Genomic DNA, 23,946 nt, shown 5'->3' with positions numbered 1-23,946 from the left:
TTTTTCCCATAACAACCTGCTAACCATACATTATCCCGCTTATTACCCGGCCACTAACTTAAAATACAAACACGTTGTCAAAAACTTTGATTAAAGATTATTTTATTGATTTAAAATGATTTATGTACAGTTAACTGCCTGTTAAATGTGTCTGAACTCTTTTCCACGGATTGTTTTGACATGACGTGTGATCAGTTTGACTCTGGTGTTGTTCATGTTAGTGAATGTTAATAACCGCTGTCAAGGGGTTTTGACCAATCAGAATCAAGCTTCTTACACAACCGGAAGATCAGTGAGAAAGCCGTGTAATAAATCATGTTAAAAGGATGAATGATTGACAGCTTTGCTGACAAATGAAGGTCCTGCAGCGTTCTGTATTGGATTACCAAAGTAGAGGAGGAGCAGTGAGAGAAAATGTCACAAATTCCAACACAAGAGTCATTGAAGAAGAGTAAAGCAAAGTCATATCTGTGCAGAACAAATCATAGATCCTTATTCAACTGAAAAAGTAACCACACTTGCAGAAGGATCGGCTAATTCTCATCTCTGATACTATTACTGGTATCAATCTCAAGAAGCTCCGGCTCCATTTACGAGAGCATTAATCCAAATGCACTCAAACTATCAAATTGTTTTTCAGAAACATTAATATGATCAATTTGTAAGCTCTGTATAAACTAGACTGAATTTTGATGATGGCATAAAATTCAAATAAAAGACTTTTTCAAATTTGCGAAACAGTAATTTCAGGAGATCCTAATGTTGTACCTGTCTATGAAAGTAACCATTATTGTAAATCACTCCCTCAACCAATCAAAGTATGTGATGCTCTCTAGGTTTTCACTTTCTTTGCAGACCAATAAAAACTGAAGTTCCACCTCAAGTTTAAGAGCCTCCTGAAAAAGGCCAAACAAAGCTCCCAACGTTCATAGCACAACTAATAAAGAGATTCTGTTCTGTTGTTTGTAACACAGGTTTTCAATAAGCTCTTACTTTGTGCCAGTCATACATATATTTGTTGAAAGGGCTACCAAAGAGTTTTTTTGCGGATTTTCAAAATGCACAAATTGGCTCTGTGAGAACCAGTTATATGAGAGAGCAGCAGCTTACACACCCACCTGGAGTGGAAACATATAAAGTGAGGCAGGGGAAGTGGAAAGAGGAGTGCACTTGTCCTAGAAATGCTCTATGTCAGTTTAAAAATACTTGGAATACACAGTTCTGAACAATTTGGCACATTTTACAGCAGCGACTGCACCCAGAAAATCTCTTGGAAACACAAGTAACACGATTCTAAAAGACCCAAATGGACGCACATCACATGGCTTATCTTTCCTGGACAGCCTGTGTTTCCATCTCCTCAGACTCTTTCTTTCTTAATGCATCTGCTCCAGATGTTGACCCTCAGAGGACTACAAGGCCCAAGTCTGTAAATAGCTGGCCTATATGAGGAGAGCAGGAGGCCAGGAAGCAAATGAAGAAGTTAGACCGTGTTGTGTTCTGTCTTTACATAATACAATTAGACTAAAAGATAATCAGAGGGTGGTGAGGATTAGAAGCTCAGATGGCTGAAGTCGTAGTACACTGTCAGATCAGCGGCACCTGTGAATGAGTCGTTCTTCTGAAGCTACGAGCTATTGACTGCCACTGTGAGCCACATTCAGGCACATAGTGAAGCAATTTAGGATCATTACTGGCATAGATTCAAATGCATCAGGGCCCTTTGAAATGAGAATTGGGGATAAGGGATTTACATATTAAAGGCTGATCATTTACACTTTTTGTAGCTTGACATTTTCTGCAATACTCATTTATCTCCTACTAAAAGCTTCAAGTGTTTTCATAGATGTGTGTGAGTGTCTTACCTCTGTCAGTGTCATAAAGGTAGACGAACTTCTCCCACTTGTAATGGGCCAGCAGACTGAGAACAGCGCCCCGCAGCCCCGGCCTCATCTGGATGACAAACTGCACGTCAGCGTCAATCGGGAAGCTGGGCGTAATGAAGGAGGTGTGCAGCGCCCCGCAGAAGGAGGTCAGCGTGTTCATGGACTTCCTGTCATAGAAGCCAAAGATGGCGTAGACTCCTCGGGAGAACTGGGAGCAGACTGGTGACAGAGGGCAGAGAGCAGATTCAGGTCAGGGACAAGTGCAGAGTCAGATCAGCTGTTTTTCAGTCAGGAGGAGTGCTAGAGCAGAGGACAAAATGCTTGAAAAACAGGGGCATGTCCTGACTCTTTTGATGGAGGAGGGGCAACTGGGGTACTAATTTCTGCAGGCGTGGCATGAAGTATGTGTGCACACATCCATATGTGCCCCATTTATTACCTTGTTTGTGTATTAAATCTATGTTAACTTGTCACAATGAAGCATGATACAGATGTTATACTACTGTGTAGTTTTATACCTTTTTTTAAAGCACCATAAAAGAGTGGCTACCTCAAATCTTCAAAGCTCTACTCTCAAAGGACTTTACACGAAGATGAATGTTCTAAGTCACAATATAACCAGTACAGAAGAAAATGGGTTACATTGGAATGTAAAGAAAGCTACTGACAGGTGTTTAAAACACAGGCAACTTATTGCAAAGGGGGCCACACTGTCCCTGGCCACCCCTCTGGACACACCCTCGGTAATAAGGTATATACTGTATGTAGACAAAGAAAACATACGTACATCATTAATTTACCGTTTTTGTCTCCGTCTCTTATAATCTATTTAGCCCTCCTGTTATGTTGTGGGTCAAATTGACCCTTTTAAAAGTCTATTTTAGGCAATATATGCCTTCCAAACCAGCCAGCATAAAAATCAGGGCAGCGTGTGACAGAAGATTTGCCGTGTTAATCTATCAACATCATTTCATAAAAAAATTATTTCAAAATGTAAAATAAAATAAACAAAAATCTATGTCATGTAAAACTATTGTATTTATATTTAGGGCTTTCCAATGTACAATAAAAAAGTGTTAATATTAATTTGAATGAAAAACGAGTGAATTATCCTCATTGAACCATGATCTGTGGGAATTAAAGAACACCAATGGACTAAATCTTGATTTAAGTGGTTAGTAATTGAGTTAAGAACTAGATTTTTTTTTAAATGTGTATTGGGATTTTTTGGATAATGGAATATGCCCCGGGTCAAATTGACCCAGGAACATTATTGCTGTTCCAGAGAAACGAACATAACAGGAGTGTTAACTAAATACAGTTTTATTCAACAGCAGATACAATACAACAACAGAACAGCTACATACAAATCATCGATGCTTAGGTTTCAAAGAACGGTAAAGGAAGATGCGTCACAAAACTCAGCATCAGCAGAAAAAAAAAGTGTCCCACAGAAATCCTTCAAACTTCAAACAGCTTGTTAGAACCAAACCCATACAATGATTAAAACATAAATCTCAGATCAGAAGACACTCAGAGTTCAGGTTGATGGGGGGCCAATCAGATAACCAGTCATATGCCACCTGTAGGAGTTATGATGCGGATAATGCCTCTGTTGATTATTCTTTATGTTTCTTTTATGGGATAAATTCTAAATTTGCACCTGGGTGTGGTATGTATTGGACTATTTTTCAGTCCTTGTTTATTCAACAGTTAAAGTTCATCTGGACTTAATGTAACTGAATAAACACGTCACAGTCATAAGCTTCAACAACACCAAAGACAGCCTTTGCTTTCAAATGAAAGTTGACAAATGATGGAGTGATTCCTTGATGGCGTTGAGCTTCAGAATGAAACAGTGGTTTGTCTGAATAAATGGGTGTCATGTGGGATGTCTGCTCCCTATGGCCATGCACGGCTGCCCTGTGCCCTTCACTTCTCCTTGATCTAAATGCAACTGCTCGGGTAATCAACTAGAAATAATGGGGGAATCAGTGCTCTGGCCACAGCTCTTTATGGACAAATACCCTGAAACATGAGCATGCAAATGTGCAGGCAGCGGGCTGTGCTGCAGTATAAAAGATTTATAACAAGCCTTGTGTGCTGCCATCTGTAGATGTGGAAATGAGCTCCAGCCATAAACGCTCTGTGCATCGACACTTGGTCTTACAAGATGTTCACTATTTGATTTTATTTGTACATAATAAATGGTTTTAATAACATCAAATAGCACCAACTAAGAGATATGACCCTTGTCTGAATGTCAGTTCTTCTAACTAAAGCAAATGTGAGTCAATCTAGGAAAGCTGCAGTGCTTTTATGATCCTCAGCTCAAGGCAGATTTAGACTGTTCACTGAAGCTGCTCAGTCTCCCACAATCAATGTTTAACCCTGTCATTATCCAACTCGTTGGATTTAATGAGGTTCTGTTTTGAGAATCCCAGGGTTAAAATCTAGTCTCTCTGAGAAAGAGTAACCCAAAACTTCCGTCGACACAAGGGCTAAGTATAAGTTTGATGTATTGCACCAACAGCTGGATTCTGTGTCTGGTTTGGATCAAAATTAAAGCAGCAGAACCATACTTGTATCATCCTCGTGTCTCCTACCACCTTTACAGGGTAAGGAAGGCAGCCCAGAGCAGAGCTAGCCTTCTTCACCAATTTGTTAAAACCAATCCTGTTCCTCTCATCAGTTGTGATGCTGCTGCTCCAGCAGACCACTCCATAGAGGATGGTTGATGCCACCACATAGTCATAAAGGTCCCCAGGAGTGGTCCTTGTACACCAAAGAACCTCAGTCTCCTCAGCAGATTGAGTCTGCTCTGGTCTTTCTTGTAGAGTGAGTTAGTCATTCCAGTCCAGTCCAGTTTATTGTTCAGGTGAACACCCAGGTCCACAATCTCATCGGCGTGGCAGGGGTGGGTCTGGGTCCGTTGAAATCTACCATCAGTTCCTTGTTTTTTTCAGTATTAGTCTTGTGGTAATCTTGCTGTCACCAGTCAACAACTTTCAGGTTCAGTTCTCTGTACTCCCTCTGGTCCTCGTTGGTGAGGAAGCCAACAATGGCGTAGTTGTCAGAGAACTTCTGCAGATGACATTTTGTTGTGGTGGGAGAAGTCTTAATTCAGAGGGTGAGAAGGAAGAGATACAAAACACTGGGGCCCCAGTCCTGTAGACATCTACTGTATGTCAGACACAGTCTTGAGTCCTCACAAACTGTGTCTGGTCAGTTTAATAATCCAGCAGCCATGATGCAAGGTGAGAGTCCACTCCTATGTGCTCAGAAGCTCAGGCTGTATGGTGTTGATAGCACTGGAGAAATGAAAAGAATTCTCACAGGGCTCGAAGTCTTCTTCAGGTGAGAGAGATTTTTGCAGGAGGCAGATAACAGTATCCTCCACCCCAACGTCTGGCTGATAGCAATGCTTCAACAGGTCCAAAGACAAGGGACAGATTCAGAAGATCACACTCATTATGCCTCACAGGAGCTTCTTGTTGTTGAAGGCCACTGTCTCTTCACCAGTGAGTAAGGGAGCATTTCAGTCTAGAATCTAACTGCTACATATGGCTTAATATTCCCATTTCTACACACTGTACCTTCAACTATAACTCAGAAGTAAGCCTAATCAAAAAGCAGCATGACTCATCTGTCTGTGTTCTTGTTGATTTGTCTCTCCACAAGTTACTTTAGTCACGACTTCTGTAGTTTTTTTACACTGAAAGAAAGTTTGCAAACTCTGAGTTCATCATTACTTTATAAAAAATGAGTCCCTTCAAACTGAGTGACAGGGTTCTATATAAAAATGCAGACTTCATCAAGTCACGCTTTAGTCACAAGATGCCTTGTACTCTCTCTACCCTTTAAAAGTAAACTTCTAACACAAGCAATTAAATGTCACCCTGATATAACTTTCAAATTAAACATATTTTCTTGCAGATAAATAGCTGGTGGCTTATTTTAGTTAGTGGAATTTAATATACATCCTGCATATCTTGTGCAGTACTTCAGCTTGTGTTTTGTAAGGTTCGTATCAGAAAGTGTCACCAAATCTTTGGCTGGATTTCCAGAAACAAATCTTGGAGAAAATTGCTCTGAATACGAGGGTTGCACTTCATACAAATGCACTTTAGATGAACTAGAAAAACACACCCACACATCCACATTTGTGCCTGAAAAGGCGGTGAAATAATTTCACAGTTGTGTGCGTTCTCCATGTGTATAGTTGGAGTTTAATGGTGCATATTTTTGAAAGTTTCTCTTGTTCAGCTTTCCATTAAGACAATTGTTCAGTCATTGTTCACCCTAGCTTGGTTAAATCATCTTTATCTCAGTCGTTTTATTATTCCACCATCCTTCCATTTTCTGAGGCTTCATCCAACAGTTTTTGAGTAAAGTCAACCTAAAGATGACATAATATGCTAATTCGACTTTTTAATGGTTCTCTACCTGAAATATGTGTCCCTGGCATGTCTACAAACCCCCGGAAAATGAAAAAAAAACATTCTGCCCCTGTTTTGAGTTTTACGCCTTTCTGTAAATGTGTGCTGAAACGAGCTGATACAATTTTCGTGAATGTACGTCACAACATGTTCCGGTCTGTAACGGAAGTCAGAGCTCGGAGCTTGTTCAGCCCATATACTGTATAAAATACAACTCAACCCCTCCTCCGTTTTTCATTACCTGCACACATGTGCTAACAAGGAGCTTAGGAGGGAGGCATTCTAGTTGTAGGCTGTCTTAATAAACACAAAGGTCGGTTTTACTCCCCACGTCTGCAGATTTGAAGATCTAGTGGATGATTTTTATTTTTCATGGAAAAGTGCTAGCGCTAGTTAGCATAGCCACATAGCTACATGTTCATAGCTGTGTACCAAGACACACGTCGACATACTGACAAATAAAACAACAAGAAACACTAAATCTGTGATTAAATGTCAGAAAGGTCCTGCTGCAGGCGCCTCTCCGTCAGGATCAGATTCTGGATCAAATTCAGAGGGTTGAAGTAACGCGGGTCTGTGAGCAGTCGTGTATATTCGGCCAACATGTAAACATTAGATCAACGTGCTGGACAGCCAAGGGCACATCCACTTCTCGAGGGGGCGTGGTCAGAGAGCTCATTCTCATTTCAAGGCACAGTCACAGAAAACAGCCTGTTCTGAGCAAGGCTGAAAAAGAGGGGTTTACAGGCATGCCAAAATCTGATTTCAGATTTCAGATTCAAGTGTTTTTTTGAGCAATAAACTTTAAAGACATGTTTTGGGGACCTCTTAGGCCAATATATTTTGATGAAAAAGAGCATAATATGTCACATTTAAGCATCCACAGCACCTGTTTGGCATCCCTTGTAATAGATAAAACTTAAATCAAAAGTCTTCAAAGGGCTGCTGCAATGTTTCTGTACATCTGAAGGACAACTTTCAGCTTAAATTCAAGGACTTGACTGGCTTTTGGTAAACAGCGTAATAAATCTTCCCTTCCTAAATAGAAAGATGTCAGAGCGGATGATCTTCCTTTCAGTTTGGGATTCAGAATCCCTTGCAGTGAATAACATTATTCAACCTGACACAGGTCCTCCTCAAATTACAGATTCATGCATTTCTCCTTCAACAGACAATATCTAACTGATGTTATCCAAGAAGAATGGAGGGTGCCATTGAATTAACACTTCACAGCTCATCCAGCATAATCCAGTACTATTCTCAAAATGGCAGCATTAGCTTTTTTGTTTGTCAAGGTTAAATGGGCCGCCTGTTCTCCGAAAGGACTAATTAAAGCATATATTTGGGCTCATGAAGCAGTAAACATTTAGCCACTGCAGTAAATCCCCCTGATTGTGGTCAGCAATGAAGATACGCATCATTTACTTTATTGCAGAGGGAAGTGGAGATTTTTTTTCTTTTTTTTGGACTGCAGTCTTTCAGCATTTTTGTCTAGAATACTAACACAGACAGGAGAATGTGCCTGTTTGCCTCCTGTACATCTTATTTACTCCACCACCCAACAAACACCCACATCTGCCTGCCATTAGTGCTTCTTTCTCCTCTTCCTCCCTCTCTGCTTCTCCTCGACACCTCGTCAAACTTTACAGGTAGCTGCAGCAGCAGCTCTGAAACCACCAACGCCGCCTTAACTCCTTCCATAAAACTTGGGGCTTTGCAGCTTTAAGGGTCTCTCCTGCAGACAGCTGAAGGATCTAGTTAGAGTCATGAAACTCGCTGATGTAGGGATGAACCTGCAGTGCCTATGCAGAGCCAAGCCAAGCCGAGCCGAGCCTGCAAAGTGAATTCTTAAAGAGAGAGGGAATAGAGGGGAGGCTGCTGTCCTTGAAAATTGAACTTTATGCACATCAGGAGGTGAGAATGCAGAAAAAGGATAGAGGTGGACTCACACTGGGATGAGGGAGTGAACTTTCTTGGACCGAAGGGAATTGGATTGGCTTCTGCACCACGACAAAGTGAGGACAAACTGCTTTACTTTTTGTGCTGATAACAAATAACCTGTTTATTCGTGTGCTGATGCCTGCTGGGGAGATATTTTTCTACCCCTGTCTGAGACAAGTGCCTGCAGCGGCTCTAGAGGAGAAGAGAGCAGCAGGACCTCAGTTTGTTTTCTTAAGGGAGAAGGGAGGGGGCATGGTGGTCTCAGCCACATGGGAATACCTGTCTTGTGCAGGGTCACATTTTTAGTAGGGGAAGAAGGCAGAGGACACGGCACAGACAGAAATGCTGTACTACAAAAACAAAAACATTAAAATTGGTGGGGTCAATTAAAACTAAATCCACAGAAAATATCAAGCAAATATTTTGTGGCATGAACAGAAAGTGCTGAGGCTTGCGTCCTTGAAGCTAATATGCCTTTGATAAAGTGCAGTTACTTTAATAAAAACCATACACAGTAAAAACCTCACCTGAACAGCTTGCTTATTGTGTTTTCCTTCCTTTGTTTCTACAGCATTGCGTGTCTTCAGCCATGCCAGCAGCTATGTGTGGATGTTCTGTGGCGGTTTTAGTTAAATGCTGTAGCTAGCATTTACAGTGTGGAGGCAAACATACTGATGCTAAGCAGTGGAAATGTAGTGAGTCTCCAGTTTTGAGAGTACAGTTTTGATACTAGCCTACAGTCTACAGCCATCTAAGCAGCTCTGTGAGGATCTATTTAGGTCCTTTAAAGCTGCTGTTGGTAGTCATGATATAAACATCAGTTTAGAGAGAGATTTTGAATGTCAACCAAGCGGCAACCTCCGGTCTAATACAAGATTACGAGTCTTCCAATGAGAGGCACAGCTGACTTGATTGACAGGCAGGAACACTGTAGCTGTTGGCTAAGAGGCTCAAACTCCGCCTCTTTCCGTCACAATCACTCGACGGCAGCAATATGGCTGCCGCCGAGTGATTGGCCTCAAAACAGCGCTTCAGAAACAGATGGGTGACATCACGGATCCTACGTCCATATTTTACACAGTCTATGATGTCAACACTAACCCTCCCCTCTCTGCTCCCGTAACCCCGCCCACAAAAGATTGTTGTGCGCGTTCTATGAGGAAGTAGTGGCTTCCCATCTAATCAGGGCGATGTAGTGGGGCCGCCACTCAACCATGATTGGTCCGTCATAATAGGAACGAGGGGAATAATAACATTGCTTTATACATAGGCACTGGAAAACACAGATTTCGTGATAGTCTCACCGATGAGTACTGATGGGCATTATGACCTTTTCTTCAAACCAAGCAGAAAAAAAGTTACGTTTTGACACCGTTCCTACCAACAGCAGCTTTAACAAAATGCTAAAGCTACATTTTACCATGGTGATGAGAACATTGAGATGCTAAGACGATCAACCGTTTACATAGTATCTTAGCAGGCTAACAAGCCTTCAAGCAGACCAGTAAGTAATCCCATGTTCGCAGGAAATTCTGACACAACGCAGTTAAAGCTCAAGTCTCCTTAAAGGTACCTGTCTGCATTCGGGTCTGCATTTGCGTGAATGACTCTTGGCCGCTTACAACAAATGAATCACAATGTTAGAGCTATACTGTAATGATTGATGTAACTTCAGTGTATTTATCAAGCAGCTGATATGGACCACACTCAGTGTGAGTGCTGCACACTGGTTCTTACATCAGGTTTTATGTGCTACACCCTCTCCATTAATCTCTGATGTCATGTGTTGGGTTGTGTAACCTCTGTCTGAATGATTTACAGCTGTGGGAAGAACTATGAACTGTATATCAAGGTGATCCATCTTCCCATCATCAAACGCAGATTGTCCTTACTAAAGCCAATTTACTACTTGTGCCTTTTACCTGCCTAACGTGTGATATTGATGTCGTGTTTGCACTTAGGTCAACAGGGATGGAAAATGTAGAGTGAAATAGACTAGGATAAAATAAAATATAATAGGTGCTGTGATTTACTAGAGAGCCAAAATTCAAAGTAATGAGGATCTCTTTCCACTAATGTTTTAAAGCATATCTTCATTAAAGACATCATTACTAAGCTGGACAGAGGATGGCAACAAATCTTATAAATGTGCCGACTGACAGACAGTGAGCAAATTCAGTGTTTCCTCATGAAACGAGCTGGGCAGCTAAGCTGTGCCATCATCTGAATGAATGAATTACAGGGTCAGAGCACACAGCCAACATCCCTCCCTTGTTATTCCAGGTATGTTGCCTCTCCATCTTTGCATCCTGCCAGCAGCTGTTCAGTGTGTCAGCTGGACAGGATGTACAGGAGCATTGTGGGAATATCTCAGGATTGGATGCATCTGACACCTGGACAATGGTGCATTCTAGTAAATTGATAATTCCAAACATATTCCAAGTAAAGGTTGTGTTGCAATCATCAGTTTAACTTTTATTTTATAAATCTTACAAAAAACATCCACCTCCAAAAATTCAGTCTTTGCTCTTTTGTACTCAGAGGAACAATGAGGAGCTCCAGCACTCCCAGCATGCACCTGGCAGCAGGCAATAAGACACTGAAGAGATCTATAAAAACACGTAGAATTGTCCACAAGAAATTAAGCAAAATATAAGAAAGTATATTCTATTTTGTGATGTGCATGTTTTTGGATTGTGGGAGGTAAAAATCAAACATCAAAGGTGCTTTTCTTACAGCTCATAATGCAGAAACACTTAAAAGCAATATGATGTTTTCTTCCATTTACTGCCCTGAGGCTTATGTGTCAATGCACAGTCATCATGAAAATATATAAAGCTCACTCTAATTATAGGCTATATCTCAGCAGAGAGATGCGAAGAGGTAGAAGGTCTGTATTCAAATTTCCTTCATGCGATGACAAAGATGAAAAACCATTAAACATAAAGCTGGAAGTCAACAGCACGGCTAGAATATCTGTGAGGCAATACTTTGATACAGCAGTGCTTTTAGCTGAACGCCAACATGCTAACATGCTCAGGTATAATGTAAACTAGGGAGCTTATAGTGTTGAAAAACATTTTGCAAATGTGTAAATAAATCCAGAAATGTGTATTCAGATCTTCAAATGTGTACGAAGATCCACAAATGCGCACCCATAAATACCTAAAAACATGTAGGCTAATTTGTAAATGCAGACAAAATGATAAATGGCAGACACACAAGTCTTTGTGTTTTCACAAGTCATCAGTTACACCAGAGTTGGGCCTCTCAATTGTCTGTTTACACAAGACTTCTGCTACATTTCTGCAAGATCTTCAAATGTGTGTAGCATGGGTTTGTTTGCCCTGAGCTCAGCCTAAAGGCTCACCATGTCTAACTTTAGTAAGCTGGGCCTCGTCGGTCACTTGTTGGAGTGAGTGAGGGAGCCAAACTAGCTCCCTACAACGTTTATTCTGGGTGTTTTGAAAAGTAAACTTAAGAATTACCTTTTTAATCTAGCTTTCAATCTGGAGTAATTTATTTTTAGCCCTGGACTGCATTGTTATTATTTCTTTTTATTGTTATTTGTTTTACTATTTTCACAATTTTTTATTTATTTTAACAATTATTATTTGAATCATTGCTTTAACATATATTTATCTTATTAAATTATTTATTTATAGATTTATTTCTTGTATTCATCTGATCTTGTTAACACTACCTTATTTTTAACTTTTACTTCCACTATTACTTATCTTATTAATTTTACTGTATTGATTTTATTTTATTTTTAAGTATTTTATTTATAATCCTGCATTTTTTAATTTTACCATTGCTGTTGCTTTCTGTCTCCCTGTTATTCTGTGAAGCACTTTGGGCTGCATGTTTTTATGTATGAAAGGTGCTCTATAAATAAAGTTGAGTTGAGTTGAGTTCAGTTATTTACTTAATAGAACTGGATATATTACTGTTTTTCTTCAAATGCACGATTAAGACATAATGTTGGCGAAAAGTAGTTAATGCAAAATATTCTAAAAATTAAAAAAAATGCAAATTAAAAATGAACTCAACAGTTTGACATCATAGAATGGCCTGTTACAGCTGAGGCAGCTGAAAATGCAGCCAAGTTTTCATGTCATCCATCCACTAGTTGTAGAGATACTTCAGTCCAACATAGAAGATGTATTTTTAGAGGATTCATCCTCTGAAAACCATGAATGTCTGGACAACAATTCATGGAGTCAGTACATCCTGTGGTTGTTGTGATATTTCAGCCTGAACTAAATGACAGTGAGACTGATGTTGCTATTAATAGAGCCATACAGCTAAAATGGCTAATGAAAGGAGTTACCAAATAGATTATGTAACTTTCTATAATTGTGCCTGAGCCTTTGAACAGTGACTCTGCACGCAGCTCATCTGGTTTGAGCTGAATAAGCTGAACTCCCTCCACTGAAAGGCTTGTAAAGACCTGCCAGTTCAATGTGACCATAAAATCACAGGTAATGTTTGTTTCCTGATAAAAATCGGACTAAAAGCCACGTGGTTTCAATGATCTCTGTGTTATGACATATAAGTGTTTCATTTTTTTTATCCGCATTACAGCCTGCATTGTTTTGCAATTCATCCCAGTTGACCAACCATGGAGGCAGCAGAGGGCACATAGGGACTGGAGCCTGAGTAGGTTGTTCCACCTCAGGCTCTGTGGTTGCATGTTGGCTGGAATTCCCTCCTCTCTGCAGATTACCGCTTTGTAAGAGCAAACATATTTTGCTTCCAGTGGGCTACCCCCAGCAGATCCTCATTATTCGCAAAAAGCTGGGCAACACTGGTTGGATTAGCCCTAATCTTAGAAATACAACTGGATTCAGCCCACATGCTGAAACACATGAACAAGAAGGAAATCAGCAGATATACAGACAGAGCCTGCGGCTATTGGACTCTTGTATGGAAGAATACACTTCAATATTTCACTGCATCACAGTGAAAGCACCGCTAACACTCCACCTACACATGCTTTGCATAGACTGCTACAACACCATCCAAGGACCACTTTTACCAGAGACAGAAGAATGTGACGTACTCCATTTAAAAAGATGTTAAAATGCTAGAAAAGACACTAAAAATAGATTCAAATATACATAAATTTGGGCGCTGGTGGCCTAGCGGTCTAAGCGCCCCACATACAGAGGCTACAGTCCTCGTTGCAGGGGTTGCCGGTTCGATTCCCGGCCGTGACCATTTCCTGCATGGGTAGGATATGGATACGGATACGGATACGGATATGGATATATATATATATATATATATATATATATATATATATATATATATATATATATATATAAATGAATGCAAATGTGTAGGAGTAGAGTGGAAAATTGAATGACCCAGTGGCCAAAGTAGTTTCAATTAACTCCATTAATTATTCTAATTCTTTGATTTCTATTAAAATATTCAATTTCATTCAAAATATTTTTTAAATCCTTCAATCTGTTATTTTTCTGAAATTAAACATACAGTATGTTTAAATTAAGGCATCATATGGTGGAATGGACATAGAAATACAGGAGAGATTGAGCCTCTTACTGAGTAAGCTACAAAGCATGATAATGACAGATACCACACACAGATCCATGTTATATTTTCTTTTCTCCTCTGTATATCATCTGTATCTTCACTTTGTTATTATAAACTAACAACCTGTGACATAAACAGTGTTAGATATGGTTAGCTAACACCACCCACTCAACACCATTCTCCTCTGGGTCTCATTGCTCCTCAACTTCAGCGTCTCTCCTGTTGTCATTATTTCCCTATAACCCTGTCCTCTTTCTGTTATCTGTGACTTCTAAAAAAGCTCGTAGTTGAAAGCCTGGGATCATGTATGCAGAAGAATAAACACTTTCTTCATCTAATTGACCAGATAGGCATTAGATGTATACTTAATACTGTTGAATATTAGCTCATCAGGCAGGACTCTCCGATTCTACGACATCCATTGTTTTTGACACAGAAGTAAAATAAAACTAGCAAAAATGCAATGTACTGACTGCAAATTGCAGATGTATCACTCACTGCAAATATTTACAGTGAAAAGAGTATGAAAAGTGTTTTTCTTTACTGTTCTGTAGATTGCATCATCAGACCATAGACTGTATATAAAATGGACAGCGTTGCTCTGCCTTTTCCCGTTGTATGGTTTGCATGTAGTAAAACCCCGTTTTTTAACCTCTAATAACTAACGAAAAGAAACTTTTCAGAAAATAGCACAGAGGCTCATGCAACTTTAAAAAATATATGAAAACAGCTCCTATTAATTATTCACTTCTCCCTTCTCACATTTGTTATTTTTTTTAGCCTTATAATGTGGGTCTAATGTCACTCATGTTGTCTTTAATGATACACTCAGGTAATGTTTAGTGAATAATGAGTGTTCAGAGTCAGCATCACTGAAGGACGTTGACTTACACTGTTACAAACTGCTGCAGCATTGCTGTAGCTTGTCAGTAGTGATCACCGTCGCTGCATTTCAGCGCTGACATGTAAGCACATTCTGATGCACAAGATGAAAGACTAACTGCACATCTCCAGTGGCGTGCCCCCCCGAACGTATCCAATGCTATTCCACCATTTTGCAGCACTATAACCATGCAGGGTGAAAAACAAGAAATAAGAAGCTTTCATACAGATATAAGCCTGTTTAAGTACATGCTGTCTTTAGATATTTAAAAGCTTCTGTTGCAGTTATAGCTATTTCTGAGCACCAGTCCAACCTTGTTCAAAGAAAGCTAACGCATTAATGCTGCATGATGGGCCATGAGTGTTGTCTTGCCCCACAGCAAACACCCTGAAAGCTCTTGTTAAACTCGGGGTCAAACCGTGTATGCATGTCAGTGAACAGATCGGTTACAAAACAGCTTCGTCTGCAACTGGAATGAGACATTAGTTAAATTATAAAATGAATCCCAAGACAATTTGAAAGCTTTTATGTTTCTGTTATGATTCCTGATGAGAATGCCATGACAAATCTGAGGAAGAGGACTTGTCAACTTGGAGCAGGTCATCCAAACTGACAGGATGCTGGGTGCAGAAGCAGTAACTCAGATATTTTTATCACTGCACCGTGATGAAAGGACATGCTTTGGGTAAGTGTCTCATCTGTTCAAGGGGTTCAGAATGGAGAGAATCCATTTAAAGCTTGCAAATGAGGCAAAAACATACGAAACCTTCCAAATATCCAGCCCAAAGAGGCAAACCTGTATTCCATGTACAAGGGTTTAATAACTGAATGTATGCATGTGCAGTGGAGCTTCAAAGTCAAAAGTGGACATGTTTTTCCCTCATTATCAGAGAGCTCCTTTACTCTGCTACACCTGGATAAAAAGGGGTTGAAATAATTATCCCTCTATGTTAATGCATTTATCAGTGTGGCCAGAGAGTGTGGATTAAGATAGAAACTATCATGCAGCATGCTCTCCCTCAGGCCAAACAATTTGACAACCTCGTCTCTGGTGCTCATGCATCATGCATGACTTGTCAGTGTAAATGAATTCTCAGAGTTATGATGCTTCCAAGGTTGTTGCATATTGATAAAAGGGTGTTTATTGATATGTCCAGCATGTTTGCTTTTGCTACAGCAACTCCAAAAGAGAATTATGTAAAGCATTGCCAAAATGACACTTATTTTAAGGTATTACAATATTTTCCTACGCTCTAATGACCCAGCTGCTTAAACAGCAGCTAATGAGAACGTTCTTTCTTATCTCATTGCCTTTATTTCCCTGTTTCCTGAAACCCATACGCCTCTTTAATAGTTTAGTTGTGTCATTTGGAAATGCTTGATTCAATGTCATAATTGTTTGGTAAATGTGGAGATACAACCAACAGTCGTTTAGCTCAGTTTAGCACAAAGCCTGGAAAATCTGGCTCTATTCACATGAAACAAAATCTTTCCACCAGCACCTCTGAAGCTTAACAGTTGACACTCTGTTTTTCTGATTGCCAGGCAACTACAGGGAGCCTATTAAAAACAAGAACTCAAAAGTGAGTGAATTAAAAAAAAAGTCTTTACTGGAAGCTTAAAAGCACAATTGTTGGCTGGAATTGAAAATTAGTTACTGTATACTCTTTCCAACACGTGAGTTTCATCCTCTGTACCTAAAAATGCCATCATGGAAAAAATCATAAATTGCATCCTCCCTGTCATTTACAATATAAATTAAGTTCAATTCAGCCAAAGTGCAACTGTCTGCTTGTTATGACAAGTGCAGTTGTGAACACATTATACCAGGATATCAAACAGTAAAGTCGTGAGAACACTGCTACTAAGCAACAGAAACATGGACAGCAAATGACTCACAAGACAGGGATTAACTTTATGCAGGGAATAAAGAGTAGAAGACATGACGATGAAGCTGGTGGGCATATCAACAATTGTCTTAAACATTTTAAGGTTAAAATAATCTGTACTATTGACAAAAAACATGACTGAAACTCAAACATCCACAAACAAGATGATTAAAGCTCCCCTAAGGAACTTTTGTTTTGTGCTGTTTTGGCACCCCCTGTGGACAAAGCAGAACCTTGTATCTTTGCTGACCCACAAGTTGGGCAAGGTTTTTACTTATTTATGTTTTATGTTGTTTTTAACTCACTGTATTTTATTTTCACAGACAAATCTATGACTCAGTGGACATCTTTGCTATTAAAATTGTGGGGGAAAAAGGCTTGTATTGGCAGCATGCAGCCAACAACTACAACTGGCACCTAAATCCTGCCAGTGGCTTCAACACTACAAATAACTTTACAGAAATAGTCAATCTTGCTGATGCCCTGCTCTCTCTTTTTTAGCTTGTATAACGGCGTCTGTATTGATTTCAGTCTATTTTTTCAAGCAGCTGAAAACTCCTCAAAGGAGATTTAAAAACTCATATGGACTTGTTTAATGAACATAGTAAACACAGCTCTATTTGAAGGCACATCAGCTTGAGTTTTTCAGGTACTGGAAGTCATACTTTGGATTGAGCAAGGCTAGCTAAGGCTATATTCACACTGCAGGCAAAAGTGGCCCAAATCAGATTTTTTGGGGGGTCAAGTGACCAGGTCAGATTTTTTAGAGGCAGTGTGAACTCTCAAATCTGGCCCAAATCAGATTTTCTCAAATCAGATTTAGACTATCAATCTATCATCTAACTTTTATTTTCTCTCTTTTTCAGCATTTTTTTTTTTTTTTTTTTTTACCAAAATTGCCAACTATTAATTAATTCATGTATTTAATTCTACACCATCAGAGCATCTGATCGAGTACAAAGAGTCACAGGGAGACCTTCTTGAAGAATTTAAATTGAGAATTACAAAAAATTCCACATCAAAATCTGCGTTGAATGTGTAGTTCTGTGCCTCTGCTCTCTCCCCTGCCTCCACTTGTTTTGCACTGCAGGATACAACAGCTTTAGCTCACACTTTTAATGTTACAAGTATAGTTTTTGACAGGCTTAATTTGCATAAAAGCCCTGGAAGTACCAAAATGTCCTTATTTGGACACAGCTTCTGAGTCAATACAGTCACTGGGGCCTTAATAATGCAAAGATGAAGAAGTAGAAGTAGAAGAAAAGAGAAGAAGAAGAAGAGAAGAAGAAGAAGAAGAAGAAGAAGAAGAAGAAGAAGAAGAAGAAGAAGAAGAAGAAGAAGAAAAAGAAGAAGAAAAAGAGGGAGGAGGAGGATGAGGGAGGAGGAGGCGATCTGGCTTCATAAATGCTGCATTAGTGGGACTGTCCATTGCCTACACATTGAAGTGCTCTAACATTAGCCTCTGTCTGAGCAGCATCACACTGTTGAGTCATAGCAGAGGGAGGATAGGTGGCTATAATAAATGCTTTATGGAGAAATAGACTGTCATTTCACTTTAAAGTTCTTTCCTGGAAAAAATCTGGTCTGAACAGAGACATCGTTCGGAAGGATTAGACAAGAAAGAGGAAAAGGGGAGGCTTAAAAATGCATGATTCAGCTTTTTAGGCTTCCTTTTTCTGAGACATGGCTGTAACGCAGATGGGAGAATCTATTGTAACTACAACTAAAACTTCAGAACATGGAGGTCATTTATAAGCTTGTTACAGCATGAAAATCCATGCAAATTACAACTGGGTAAATGCTTTGTAAATAAAGATATGAAGTGATCTGTTACGGCTGTCTGACCTGTCACCATATCCAAAACCAACACTCCCACATGCACTCGGTTTAATTCCCCCGCTGATTGTGCAGCCAGACCAGCGGCTGCGTCTCCGCTGTCACTTCCTGCCCTGACCTCGGTCTTAATGGACGTAACCTTCCCATTTCTGCATTTATGCACACAATCTGTCCTGGCCTGGGCAAGGTGTCACATCAATATGTCCTGATCCTGCAGCTCCACTCCAGCCAGACACAAATTGGTGATATGTAATAAACACAGCAGCACGGGGAAGTTCTCTTCATCAGAATCAATTCAATAAGCTGCAAAAGCTAGAGATTGTTTGCTCCAATGTATCACTGGCTGTTCACGTTAGCTGCTTTGTTTGTTTCTCAACTCTAAGACTTGCAGTGCAAGCACCAAACTGCAGATTCAGTGTCTGCAGCCAAGTGGAGTTGGAGAACAGCCATATATTAGTAAAGAGGGACTGAGATAGAGAAAATGAAAGCTTGGTGAGGATTGATTTTCCATACTGGAGCACAAACTGGAGCCACACACACACACACTCAACTGCTGGACTATAGCCTTCCACCTATTGATCCTCACTGCCAATAACACCGTCATTTGCCATCAGGGATTTGTAACAATCATTATATACTGACCCAGCTGGAGGACAGCACTGTTGTCCTGCTTTAGTCCATTCATAATCCGCACACAAACGCAACAAATGAGCTCTACACAGAAAGTAACTCCTGTCTTTTCACACAAAAAGGTGGTCTGTTTTGTGGACAATCCCAAAGATCAATATTTTAGGTCTCAGTCTTGACACTTCTAATATTATCAAAACCAACGCTGTGAGCTGTGGGAAAGCACAGCAATGACTAACTGTACTCCTGCCAGAATAGAAATGTGTCAAATCATAACCATCACATTCATTTGCTACATCAACACCTGCCAGGCGAGCAGGGCATTATGCAACCCAGACTGCTAAAATAAGAATCATGGAGTTTGGTGCATTTTCAAGCCTTAGTCACAAGCTGGCCTGAACGGTCTGCATAATGAGTTCCTTTTTTCAAAGCTTGCATTAGATTATCTCACTCAAATTAATCCTCCTGATTATCTTCTTATCCTTCAGGAAGAAAAAGATCAAGCTTCTCTCAAAAAACAATGGATTCAGGTTTTACTCAAAGTGAATCCCACTATGGTCTGAATATTAATGGGTAGATGATGCAAATGTAAACGGTGATTGCTTTTGTCTTCACTCTTAAACTCCACATGTAGCAAGGGGCACATTTTTTACTCAATAAAAACCTTAGGGTAAAATAAAATGACAATACAGAAATATTGCATGTGAAGCATTGTGCTGCAGAATTAATCCCTCACAATATGAGCTGAAATCCATATTAGCAAATTATCTAATTATGGCCGAAGGAAAACCAATAGGTTTAAGATGACTGCAGGAAAAACAGCTAATTGACACTCGCTAGAAAATGTTTTAACTGGTTGAGTAGTTTTTTTACATAATAGCTCCCTTTTGAGCTCAATGAAATGAAAAACAGGCCGAGGTAGGAGAGCCTTTAACCCTGATGTGGACAAGCCAAGCATGTAATATTTAACTCTTACGCAGTAATGACTGCGGAAGTGCCCTTAAGCTGCATGCTGACCCCACAGGCGCTTCAGTGTAACCTTACAGTGCAACACTGTGGTCCAATGAGCAGGGTCAGATAAGGGTTTTAGCATTCAAACCTGCATCTCCCTACAACTCCCAACTTCACCAGCCAAACATCATTTTGCGCGTTTATTACAAATGCATATGATGTGATTGTGGTTCAATCTCTCTTTTTTTCACCCTTTTCTCACTTCATTAGGTCACACAGTCATCTCTGCTGCAGCTGACAGAGTTGGGAGAGCTGCAGCTGATCTCAAAGCATGAAGTGTGAAGTGCAGTCGGTGGGAAGACGGATAACAAATTAATTCTCTAGACAGAACTTGGTGCCCTACATGGCAGGAGGAGAGACTGGTGGACCAATTATGAAGCCATCTCACACTCCACAGGCCTTCCTATCAGATCCATCATGTTTGTGCAGATGACTACATGGATTACAGCCTGTTACAGTTGATACAGTGGGTTATTTATGCATCAAAAGTGTAGGCAGGCAAATTTACACCACTGTGCTGCTGCTGATATAACATGATATGATGGTTCAGATCATTATCAACGTGACTGACAATCAATTGGCCAGTTTGAACTAAAATACATGCAGAGATGACTAATCCCTACTTTTCTGCATTATGTTTGACTTTAAAACATGGACGTAGTCTCAGTGTCCATTGGTTTCTTGAAGTCTACCAATGGCGGTCACCATATTGGAAATGCTGATTCAACCCACCTTTTTGGTCTTCTTTCAAGAAAAGCTTGCTGTGCTAGGTTTGTGCCACCTAGTTTGGCCAGGTCACTCTTGAAAAACTCAAGTGAGTTCAGAGCTCCTGTCCTTACCAAGCCCAAGGACAAATTCCTTGATGCGAAACTGTTTTATATTGAGGTTTTAATGCCTGAATACGCTTCCCATCGCTAATAGAAAACTCAAGAACAAAATCTCTTTTAAAAAAGTCATCAAAGATTTTTTTTAAGCTTGAGATAGACTTCTCAATTATTTATCTGTGTGATCTTCTGACTGTTTCTGTATTCTTTGTATTATTTTTATTTGTCTTTTAGTATATTTTTCTCAGGGTTTCTATGGCTTATTTCATGTTCAGCAATATTTGATTATATCTGTAACGATTGAATGAATTGTAAATTGTAAATGACTGATTTTTTTATTGTTATGTGGGGACTCCAGGGAAAGACTAGCGACCACTTGTGGAAGAGCTCATGGGGAATCCGAACAAAGAAATAAAGACTATAAAGAATAAAGAAATAAAGAATACTAACCTAGCAAGAGGCAAAAGATGGGTGGCGTTGAGGCTGTGATCTAAGCCTCTTTGCTGACACGCTAGCTAGCAAGGAGGGCCAAACACCTAGTGTGCCTGCCTGGCAGTCAAGTCCGCCATGCCCCTAATTATGCAAACCTAGTACCTTAATATCTTCAAAACTAATGAATTCACCACCCCAAACAGTGTGTCTGAATAGAGAAACTAGCTGTTCAGGTTTTGGTAACCAGCCTGTGCACATCTTTTTTGTTGTTGTGAAGATAGACTTTTTTGAAAGGGTGTGTAGATGTGGCTTCCAGGACTTTGGTAGCCAGCCTACAAGCAGACACTCATTTTCGAGGAACTGCAGTTCTTTGCACTTTAGCAAATCTGTTTCATTTCTCAAGACGGGTGGCTGCGTGCTTGTTTCAAATATTCAATCGTCAGGTTCATACGATGAACAACATTTAAGAAACATCTTGTTAGTATTTGGATGGAATAATATGCTTGGTAAATAGGGCTGGGTAAGAGAACCATCTCTTTATGGGGACAGCTGTAAGAGGTATGTTGATAATAAGGACAACTTTGAATTAAAGCAACCAACTTACTACCTTCAAAGCAGAATAGTTACAACAGCCAGAAAGCAAAGGTGGAAATAAAAGCCTTAACTTAAGGGCACCCACAGTGTATGTTTAGAACGACATAAAGGCTGACTTTTAATCAAAAAAAAAATCTTTTTTTTTTTAGTTTTCATTCAAGGTTTTCTTATGGATGTGTTTACTTTAGTCAATCATGGCAAAGAGTCTCCAAAAATAATGGATGGAAACAATCTGAACAAATTCAAGCTAAATCCAAAAAACTGGCTGCGCTAATGTTTTGTTAGCACACTTAATCGCTCCTGTACTGAAGTCACACTGATTTACGAAATAAAACTGCTTTCATTAGGAATATTTAATTCTTTAAATTTTTTCTAGTCTGTTACTTTTTCATGAATTGGAGACCTTGCAAATAATATGAGTCGTTTAAAAACCGTGTCAATGCAAAACAGCAAAAGAATACCAACATTAGCATGCTAAGGTCCTTATAACAAACTGAACCAAAGTTAGCAGTAGCTCAGCTCTTAGCCCTCAACATATTTTATTTGCGTTTTTTCAGTTTCAATTATTAATTTTCAAATACCACATTAAACATCCGATAAGCAACTTTAGCAGACCGTATTTCAAAGTATAAAAAATGCCCCCTCTGGTTTCTTTAGCCTTAGAATGTTCTTAAACCAGCAGTATTGACCAGTTCATATATGTTGACATTTTCTGCCATATCACCAAGCCCTTTAATACAGCCATCTTCGCCAGTAGCCACCACCACAACACATGCCACAACATGCAACCTCATGCAAGGCTTTTATCACTGTACAGCCAGAAATCACTACGATAAAAGCACTGTTTGTTATCCTCCTGTCAAGTGTACAGTCATCTAAGTGCTGCACATCAGCTTCCCTGGAATTACTGAATTACTCAGTTTAATTAAAGTCACAGCATTTGCCAATTACAGGCCATGTGCTCCATCATCCAGCTGGAGAAGTTTGGGAATTGCAGGACTGAGGAGAGTGTGTTTGAGGACAGACTCTTGGCAGGTGTCTGTGTGATACCCAACCTTTTTATTCAAACACCATTTCAGCTCCTTAACATCTGTGTCAATTTTTGGATTAGCCGGGCCAATTAAACAGAGTAAAACATGTCCGAATACATATACATGAACACATGTTACATAATTCCTTCAAAATGTTGTAAAATATAAAACTGCATCACAATTTATTTATTTTTTTTACAAATAAATAGTGTAAAGCATGATGTTATCCTGGTGTTTTATGCAAGGAAAAACCTAAATTTCTAAAGTGTGAGTACTCACAGGCGTGTGTGACAGAGAAACTGTTGGAGGACTCCAGGTTGTCAACATTATAATTGAGGTGGAAGGGTTTCTCCGTCACATTCTGGTTGGTGTTGTACAGCTGGACAGCGAATCTGAAGGCGCTGTGCTCCTGCACTGTGGAGCGCATGAACAGTCCACCTACAGGACAGAACATGTCACATTTTAACAGCTCACTGATCTTTATTTTTCAAGACATGACACTTATTTAAGACGGCACTCTCTGTGATAAAACATTTCCTTGTGTAAACTACAGAGTGATGGCGGTGACGTAAAATTACGCATTAACGGACACATTATGGGTCCGTTTAAATTTGGTAAAGGAAGTAAAGAAATAAATGTTAAAAATAAAAGCACTGCGGATTCTAAAACTCGCCTTTGTTTTAACATTTGCTTCAAACTCTATTTTTTGCACACACCGCCTACAAAGACAAGCTGCATCCCACAATCCTCCTGTCTTTACGCAAAGTGAACTTGGTGACGAAATTATACACAAAAACCGAATCAAGTGCGACTTTAAACGTGTCCTATTTCGACTGTTCACAAAGACGTGTAGACATGTAGTCAGAGTATCCCGTTGAACTTACCTATGTTGATTGATTTGGAAACCCTGCCAGCGAGTCCCTCCCAAAAATACAACAAAAATAAGCACTGTCGCTATGTGCGATGCCACATTTTTCTCCGAGAAGTGAAA

At 39.7% G+C, this 23,946-nt stretch overlaps 1 protein-coding gene across 1 annotated transcript in view; it reads right to left on the bottom strand.

The window, feature by feature from the left end:
• Positions 1-23,387, bottom strand: part of gria3a (glutamate receptor, ionotropic, AMPA 3a) — a 106,865-nt gene extending 83,478 nt beyond the window's left edge. Inside the window, exons 1-2 of the mRNA XM_034684141.1 lie at positions 23,235-23,387; positions 1,866-2,105 (exon numbers count right to left, since the gene is read on the bottom strand). Coding sequence (XP_034540032.1) covers positions 1,866-2,105; positions 23,235-23,382 — 388 coding nt within the window. The 5' untranslated portion in view covers positions 23,383-23,387. The remainder of the gene's footprint in view (positions 1-1,865; positions 2,106-23,234) is intronic.
• Between the last annotated feature and the right edge of the window lie 559 nt (positions 23,388-23,946).

The sequence above is a fragment of the Notolabrus celidotus genome, chromosome 5 (assembly GCF_009762535.1).
Source record: "Notolabrus celidotus isolate fNotCel1 chromosome 5, fNotCel1.pri, whole genome shotgun sequence".
NCBI classification, from domain to species: Eukaryota; Metazoa; Chordata; class Actinopteri; order Labriformes; family Labridae; genus Notolabrus; species Notolabrus celidotus.
Note: the sequence above shows the minus strand (reverse complement) of the source record. Positions and strands in the feature narration are given on the sequence as shown.